This window comes from Arachis duranensis, chromosome 6, assembly GCF_000817695.3.
Source record: "Arachis duranensis cultivar V14167 chromosome 6, aradu.V14167.gnm2.J7QH, whole genome shotgun sequence".
In the NCBI taxonomy this organism is placed as follows: Eukaryota; Viridiplantae; Streptophyta; class Magnoliopsida; order Fabales; family Fabaceae; genus Arachis; species Arachis duranensis.
In genome coordinates, this window is record NC_029777.3 from 3,710,257 (window position 1) to 3,719,752 (window position 9,496).

Sequence of the window (9,496 nt, forward strand, 5' to 3'; positions counted from 1 at the left end):
CAATTATACTAATTTTTATTTCAGATAAAAACACACAATTAAGACAATATAGTAGAACATATGCATAATAAAGATAGAAAAAAAAAGGGTCTAATTTTTTTTTCTGTTTTCTTATATTGTTATGTTAAATAAAAATGTAACTTTCTAATATTTAAGAGTAAGCTAAAGTAAAATTATATAAACTTTTAAAAAATATATAAATATAGTTGAGAGGCTAATATTTAAGTCTATAGATATTTATGTTAAAGATGACTTTGCAATAACTAAGTTTTCTAGCAAAAGATAAGAGAATTAAGATCTATTTCAACGGACACAACCTGAATGTCATCTACTTCTAATTCTAGAATTGTAAGGAAAAGTTTTGAAAAATTAAATGACAATAATAAACCTAGAGATGAAATTATTTCGACAAGCACAAAAAGAGTATTTCAGCCAATTTTTTGTTTTCGAACTTCAGATCCTCTTTCAAGTAATCAGTATTGGATTGAAAATAGCAATACAAATTAGATTACTCATTAGTTCTGATTAAAAAACGTATACAAACAACCACAACTTATAGCTACAATGATGCAGTGGATATTGAAAAGAGTATCAAATTCTAAAATTATAGAAAGTCTACGGGGCCAACAGTTTTATTAAAATCTGGTCAGCACTTAACCAACAAAAGAAAAGTAAGCAATCCTATATCATTAGATGTAATTTCACACCAATAAAAACACTAATAATGGCTAATTAATTGATACAACTTACAAAACTTGTTGGCCCTTAACACTCCTCAATTTACATGTTTACTCACTGAATCGATTTTGAGTTGAGTTTTACTATTTAAGTTTACCTAAGTTCCACAATTAGAAACCACAAATGATCTATTTTACATATTCCAATGATCGAAAATCAATTCTTCTAGTTTGTTGATATTAGATAAAATTACTAAACTAACTTCTTCTTTTAAAGGAATCATGGACAATTCCAATCAGAAAAGATTACTTTCAACCTGTTTTTTCTTAATTCAAACACATAAAAACACAAAAAATTTGTCTTTGTCTCAATCAATTATTCTTACCAAAGTAGTTCACACACAAATCATCTATACTTACTGGAAATTAATGTAACCTCAATCGGGCAATCAGCAAGTGGTCAAGTCACTGCCTAAATCAAATGCCTTTATCCGTGGACTAAGCATTTTCTCTTCTCTTCTCTTCTTTCATCATAAAAATCCAATGGGCCGTTTTCGTATTACAACAACATCCGAAAAAACTTCCTAAATCAACTGTATCTACAACTTAAAAAATGAACAACAAAGAGTAAAACTTGAAAATAATTTCACAATGATACCAAAAGTCCTAACTAAATGACACTCCATTTGTTCATACAAACAATCATAGAAAAAGAAAAAATAAACTCAAATAAACGAAACAAAACAAAAATAATTTTGAGAAAATGGTGGGGACAAAACAAACTGAAACTACTTGTCCGACCTAGTCGAACAAATCGTAGAGGTTCTCATCAACATCAGAGTCCAGATCCCCGATGTACAATGACATTGTAACGAACTGCTTCGATGCATTTGCAGCACGTGCCGTCGCTGCCTCAGTAAAGAAGCGACTGTGACGCTGTTCTACGGATCCATTAGCGTCGTCTCTATCGCCATCGCCACCTCACTCCTCTTCCTTTCTCTCTCGTCACTCTGTTGTTTCTTCTTCTCTGCTTCGTTCTGCCTCTTTTTCTTTCTCTCTCCTTTTTATATTATCAGCAGTCACTGTTATTGCTTCTATCAGCAGTGAGCTCCTTGTTTCTTCCTCATGGTTAGTCACCACTCCATTTATGTACTCAATTAGAGAGAAAAAGAGCGTAAGAAAAAAAGAAGAGAAAGATGGATAGAGAGAATCTAGAAAAGAATTGATTTTTAAACCTAAATTAAATCCGTGCACTTAAAAAAAAAAGATTCCACTTATAATTTGCTTTTAAATCTGTATGCATACATATGTTATAGATTTTCCTCTCCTATATTATTATATTCTTGTAAGAAGGATAAGAGTCGTGACTGAATGACTGTAATGACATGTATGTATATAATAGTTGTAAGTTGATTGAGTAAGAAGTTTTGTATATGTATATGCTTGTTCGTTTTCAAGAAAAAGTATTTTCCATTTTTTTTTCAAAATAGACAGCGATACGATTTCAAGTTAAAGGTTTCTATTTTAGAGTGGTGCAGTCGGAAGCGTAACATTATAATAGTAAGGGTGTTACATTGGTAGTACTAAACAGTCATCCTTATCAATATTTTTAGTCTTATAAGTCTTAATAATCCCAGTAAATCTCAATTTTCTCAACAAGTCTCGATAGTCTCAACAAGTCTCAATAGTATCAACCACAAACAAAATATACAAGTCAATCATAACAAGGACAATTAGTTCAAGTAATGCAAGTAGCAGATAGATGAACAAGTAGGCAAACCAAACAATTATGCACACCCAAACAATTACAAACGAATGCACATGATGTATGTCTGTCCTATTGGCCATGAGCTTATATGTCGATTAAACTGCCAGAACCCGACACACCCGGTATCTAACCCGGATATCGTCTATCGATTGCACATCCCCTAGGAAGAACATAAACAAAGGAAAGTGCCTTTCCAACTTCTCTTGGAGGAATTACGAAGGAGTGTGCCTTTGCACATCGAAGGAGTGTGTCTTTCCACCTTGCAACTAGAGAGAGATGTAGGAAAATCAATAAGAAGAAGAGTGTTTTTTCACCTTCCCTTAACTCAGGGGGATTAATACGAAGGAGTCTGTATTTCCACCTTTTTCACATCTACATCACAACAAGAGAAGAAATCATTCATCCTCAACTTGTCTATTCATAAATAGGATGAAATCACCGTCCTCACAACATTAATCATAATCACATCATAAGAGAGGGAATCATTCACTTCAACTTGTCTATCATAGTAAGAGAGGAAATCCTTCATCCTCAACTTGCCTAATCGTGAGCAGGACAATGCCACTGTTCTCACCGTGGGCGAGACAAAACCACAATTTCCACAACGACATTGCAATCATGAAAGTGGGATAACACCACCATCCTTGCCTGATGCCAGTGCCAAACCAATACGCAAGCGGAATGAAACTCACGACCTTGCCATAACAAGTATTCAGTTAATATCCACGAACAAGTGGGATAAGACCACCGACCTTACCCGAAATAAATATCACATCAGTATTCAAGCGGTATAACACTCAAACCTTGTCACTTCGGTCATTTAGACCCAACTCTCTATTAAGTAATCAATTTCATTTTCTCGTGAGTGGAATAACACCACCAACCTCACCGCAGGCCGGACAAAATCACCATCCTTGCATAATAGTTTACGCTCTTAGCAAGCGAGATGATATCATCGTCCTTATTTAAAACAATTATCAAATCAACACGCAAGCGGGATAATACCCAAACCTTGTCACGCAAGCGAGATTTAAAATTGGAAGTGAATTGTGTCCCTTGACTAATTTAAAACTAGTGATTTAAAATTGCATACGTATTAATAATAGTAACAAAAAGATCAGTTTTTATTTTTTTTAAATCGGTTCAAATAAAATTATTATTTTTTATTATTTTAAAAATTAATTTTTTGTATTTACAAATTTTATTTTTAAATTGAATATTTAATTAATTTACGAGTAAAATAATACGAGTGCGTAATATTATAGTTAAATTATTAAATAATATACATATCTCATATACACTAATATTAAATATATTATACCTATATCTCAAGTATTGAGTACCCGTTATATGCACAATTTTGCAGTTATGCTATATTCGAGTTGTGATGTATTCAATTTTTGTTGAATCAGAAGTATTAAGATAAAGGGGCCTGCTACACATACAAGTAAAAAGACCGTACAAGTTTTACAAGTTATCAGCCAAAACTTTATTAACACGCGCACTAACTCATTTTGAATGGAGCGTAACTACACGCGCCCCACTCAAACGGTTCCTCTTCGTCTTCTTCTTCTTCCTCTTCCTCTTCCTCTTCCTCTTCCTCTTCCTCTTCGTCTTCTTCTTCTTCTTCTTCTTCTTCTTCTCTTCTTCTTCTTCTTCGTCTTCGTCTTCTTCTTCTTCCTCTTCCTCTTCCTCTTCCTCTTCCTCTTCCTCTTCCTCTTCCTCTTCCTCTTCTTCTTCTTCTTCTTTTTCGTTTTTTTCGATTTTCATGGTTTCTGAAATTCTTCTTCTTGTTGTTGCACGTTCTTCTTCCTCTTACTCTTCTTTTTCTCCTTTTCTTTCGTTTCTGCACGTTCTTCTTCCTCGTTTTCTTTTTCTTCTTCTTCATTTACGTCTTTTCTCTCTGTTTTCTCGTTTTTTTTTATTTTTCATGGTAAAATCGTTTTTGAAGAAGAAGAAGCAGCAGAAGATGAGGAGGAGAAAGAGAAAGAGTTCTGAATTATGCATAAGATGTACTTCAACGAATTTTGGGTGTATTTTCTTAAATCCTTTGGGTGTATTTTCTGTAACCCTTTGGGTGTATTCTATAATCGTTTAGGTGAATTCTTGTAACCGTTTGGGTGTATTTTCTGTAATCCTTTGGGTGTATTTCTGTAATCATTTGGGTGTATTTGAGTGATATCTGACTGATATCTATGGGTGTATCTGACTCATATCTATGGGTGTATCTTACTGATATCTATGGGTGTATTTTTCATTTCAGAAAAAATAGCAGACATTACAGAAATACACCCAAACGATTACATAAAATACACCCAAGAGATTACAGAAATACACCCAAACGGTTACAGGAATTCACCCAAACGATTATAGAAATACACCCAAAAGATTACAGAAAATACACCCAAAGGATTTAAGAAAATACACCCAAAATCATGCATAATTCAGAACTCTTTCTCTTTCTCCTCCTCATCTTCTGCTACTTCTTCTTCTTCAAAAACGATTTCAGAGCTTGATGTCAAAAAACAATAGAAATCGAGAATAACGAAAAAAGAAAACAGAGAGAAAAGCACGTAAATGAAGAAGAAGAATAGGAAGAGGAAGAAGAACGTGTAACAAGAAGAAGAAGAAGAAGAAGAAGGAGAAAGAGAAGGCAAGAAACGTACCTTGAATAATATTTCTTCGTTTTTTCTAGTGATTTTGATGAAGGAGAAAGAGAAAACGAAAAGAGGAGAAGAAATTTCAATAAAAAAAAGAGGGAGGAAGAGGAAAAAAAAGAGACACAGAGAAAGAAGAAGAAGAAGAAGAAGAGGAAGAGGAAGAGGAAGCACAGAGAAAGAAAAAGAAGAAAAATGGGCACAATAAAAAAACGTGAAACGGCATGAATAAAGCGCGTGTAAGTGACGTAGGAGTTGCAACACGTTTTGGTGGATTAGGCATTAATAAACTTGTAATAGTTACAAGCCCTAATCGCTTGTAAACTGAGCTTTTCCCTAAGATAAATGTCTAACGTGTTTTAGGTCACTATATTCAAAATGTGTAAAATTGTATATATCAATAAATATTACGTGTATTACGAATTTTAATAAATAATATATTTAATTTATGTAAATAAAAAATCCAATCTTAACCGTGTTTTTAATTTAATGACTAAGATTGTAAATTCCTATTTCTCACGATAAACATCTTTTTCATACGAGTCAATTGTACATATATAGTTAGAAGTTGACGTGGGGTAACGGCGTTAAAATAAAATAAAGTGGAATATTCACGTTGACTTTGGTGCTTATCTCTTTCACGGTCAAGTACCCAATTCCTTATTGCGGTGCAGTTGCAACTTGCATACTTGCAATGTAACCAAACACAAAAAATGCCAAAAAACTGAACTTAGTGTAGTAACCAAAACTCCAAAAGGTGAATGAGACAAAACATTGCTTAAATTTTTAAAAGAAAGTTTAGTGTCCCATCACCTGTTAAAGATAGAGGTGATTAAGTTAAGTTTTATTGGTATGTTGTTACAACAAACTTGGGGATTATTTCAGGCGTTGAAACCTCGCTGTCATGTTAATTAACGGCGTCAAGGAATTTACACGTATAGTTAGTTATATCTATATATAAACAAAGAGCAACGCAGGAATAGGAACAGGAATTAGAAAAGAATTAAAAGGAAAAGAAGACTAAAAAGAGAGTCTCCCCTAAAGTAAAGGAATATCTCAAACTTGAAAATTTTCCATTTCGCAACAACAAACAAGGAACAAACAGCGCTCAACTCCTTTGAGATCCTGTCTTGTCTGATCGCAACCCATTCCGCTGTTACGGTACGTTCTCTTTCCGCAACTAATGCATGTATTCCCCTTCTAAATCAATCTGTATGCATGTTAATGAATGATTCTGCAATTTGTCCCACTTAATATAATGAATCAACACTAATTGAAGATGAATACTTCTTTTCATTTTTGTTTCAAAAATTTCAGGCTACTTGCTAACAATGCTCAAAATGACATAAACACTTCTTCTGGTAATGACATCATAATATTTATTAATTACCTTTTTTTTGTGTGGAAATTCAGGTGCAGCTAATTTTATGTGAATTCAATATTTGAGAGTCGTTACATGATAATTTAGTAAAACCTATCAAATTATTTATCGACTCTCACAGATATATCAACTTCTACATGAAGTTAACTTGAGTTTCCACATTTTTTTATTGTGTTTTTCATGAAATTTGCATCTTGGAGGTGATGGATTTTCTTAATTATTATTGTATCATGCAGTGTTATGGGGAGGGAAGTTGCAGGCATACATATGGTAGGCAAGAAGCCGAATGGTTTGGAAGCTTCAGATGGAAATTTAAGTGATAACAGTAGTGTGAAGGTTTCTCCCAATATTGCAGCAATGGATCGTGAGAAAAATGAATCTTATGAATCTCTTTCATTTAGTGAGAAGAAGAAGCTTTTCGCTGCTAAAGCCACTATGTTAAGAACTGAATCTTTCAAGGAGAAGAACGAGAAGTTCGACGACAATAATAAAGCAGCATTTCATGAGAAGAAGGAATTTTTCAAAGCTAAAGCCACTATGGCAAGGACTGAATCCTTCAAGGAGAAGAACGAGAAATTCGATGACAATAATAAAGCAGCATTCCATGAAAAGAAGGATTTTTTCAATGCTAAAATCGCCAATTCAAAATCGTTGTCGCCTAAAGAAAAAGACGAGAAATTTGAAGCGCCAAAGAGTGGAGATGATAACAAATCAGCGTTTTTTGAGAAGAAAGATGTTTTTAATGCCAAGATTATTGCTACTACTGAATCGCCCAAAGTGAAGAATGAAAAATCCGAAGTACAAAAGATGGGAGATGATAATAAAGCAGCATTTTATGAGAAGAAAGAATTTTTCAATGCTAAAACTGCTGCCTCAAAGACTGAATCGCCAAAAGAGAAGAACGAAAAAATTGAAGTGCAGAAGACGGGGGAAGATGATAACAACCCAGCATTTCATGAGAAGAAAGATTTTTTCAATGCTAAAATCTCTACTTTAAAGACGGAATCGCCTAAAGAAAAGAACGAGAAATCGGAAGTGAAGAAGATAGTCGATGATGATAACGCAACAGCATTTCATGAGAAGAAAGATTTTTTCAATGCTAAAATAAAGACTGAATCGCCCAAAGAAAAGAACGAGAAATCCGAAGTGAAGAAGATAGTCGATGATGATAATGCAACAGCATTTCATGAGAAGAAAGATTTTTTCAATGCTAAAATCGCTACCGTAAAGACTGAATCGCCCAAAGAAAAGAACGAGAAATCCGAAGTGAAGAAGGTAGTGGATGATGATAACGCAACAGCATTCCATGAGAAGAAAGATTTTTTCAATGCTAAAATCGCTACTGTAAAGACGGAATCGCCTAAAGAAAAGAACGAGAAAACCGAAGTAAAAAAGATAGTTGATGATGATAATGCAGCTGCAGTTCTTGAGAAGAAAGATTTTTTCAATGCTCAAATCACTAACTTGAAGACTGAATCTCCGAAAGATAAAATTGAGAAACCTGAGGTACAAAAAAGCGGTGATGATAACAACATTGTAGCATTTCATGAGCAGAAGGATTTTCCCAATGTTAAAGTTGCTACCTTAAAGATTGAATCACCCAGAGACAAGAGCCAAAAATCCGAAATACAGAAACAGATAAGTTCTTCTGTTCCACAACCATATGAGCAAACCACTGAAAGGCATGTCACACATACACAAACTATGGACTTGTCGCCAAAACCTAACGATTTAAACTTGTTGTCCCCAAAAATTACTGTTGTTATAGACTCACCTAATTCATCAAAAAATTCACAGGTATTATTTCATTTCTTTCAATAAAGAATTTCATGTGATTTGAAAACTGAGTGAAAACTCAGGTGGAGTGGTCTTCATGTGAAAGTGATAACTAAGAGCTGTTGGATGATTTGACTTATTTGACTAAATTTTCATCTAAAGGTTCTCGGCTATCAACTTTACGTGAAGTCGACTGTACTTAAATTTTCACCTTACATGATAAGTATAATGAGACTAAGGTGAAAACTCAGGTGAAGTCGACTTTACGTGAAGTTGATACTTGAGAGTCGTTAGATAAAAATTTAGTCAAATCACTCATATCATCTAACGGCTCTCTCTCAGACATCAACTTCATCTGAAGTCGACTGCACCTGAGTTTTCAGCTGAGACTAATATATCCGGAAACATTTCCCCATTTGATGTGTCTTTTGGTTTTCAGCCAAACTCACCTTTTTCATCAAAGAAGGCATTGCTACGTGATGGAAAGAAACACCGTGATGATGAGGATAGTTCATCTTCTACATCACCGTATCCTTAAAATTATGAACAATTTTCTTTTCATGGTTATTTTTTAAATGATAAGAGGAATTTTAGGTATATTAGCTCATGATTTGTTCTTTAACTAAGCATAATTAGTAACAGTGTGAAATCTACCGGATCTATGCGAACATTTAGATCAAAGGTAACCGTAGGCACAGCCCCTACATTTAAATGCCCAGAGCGTGCAGAGAAACGGAGGGAGGTAATGTCTTGCTTAACAATTAATCTCACTCTAATTACGTCATCTGTGTTCTTAATTAATCATCATGTGTTTGATTTATGCGCCCAGTTTTATCAGAAGTTAGAGGAGAGACAACGAGCTCGTGAAGAAGAAAGAAAGCAGTACGAGGCAAGGAAAAAGGCAAGTCCTTAATTAATCCACAGTTAAGTTTGATGCTAATCTAATATGTAATTAATTAATTAATATGATAATAATAGGAAGAGGAAGAGGCAGCTTTAAAGGAGTTGAGAAAGAAGTTGGTGATCAGAGCGAAACCAGTACCAAGCTTCTATTATGAGAACCCTCCCCCTAAGCGTGAACTCAAGAAGGTACTCTCTGTTTCACCATGCTTTTGTAAAAATTTGTTTTTGGAAATTAAAGGTGCAAGATTAGGTGTTTTTGTATATTTTAGAAGTTACAAATGTTTTTGAAAGATTTTTTAAAATTAATTTATATTTATTAAAATAAAAAATTCAA

General features: G+C 33.9%; 1 protein-coding gene across 2 annotated transcripts in view; it reads left to right on the forward strand.

Moving 5' to 3' along the window:
* Positions 1–6,110: 6,110 nt before the first annotated feature.
* LOC107491795 (uncharacterized) overlaps positions 6,111–9,496 on the forward strand; it is a 4,234-nt gene continuing 848 nt past the window's right edge. The window contains exons 1-7 of one of the 2 annotated variants that reach the window (XM_052251293.1): positions 6,111–6,263; positions 6,420–6,463; positions 6,720–8,280; positions 8,699–8,787; positions 8,896–9,001; positions 9,089–9,164; positions 9,242–9,348. In XM_052251293.1, the coding sequence (XP_052107253.1) occupies positions 6,724–8,280; positions 8,699–8,787; positions 8,896–9,001; positions 9,089–9,164; positions 9,242–9,348 (1,935 nt within the window). In that variant the 5' untranslated portion in view covers positions 6,111–6,263; positions 6,420–6,463; positions 6,720–6,723. The remainder of the gene's footprint in view (positions 6,264–6,419; positions 6,464–6,719; positions 8,281–8,698; positions 8,788–8,895; positions 9,002–9,088; positions 9,165–9,241; positions 9,349–9,496) is intronic. The other variant, XM_052251294.1, reaches the window with a different exon arrangement.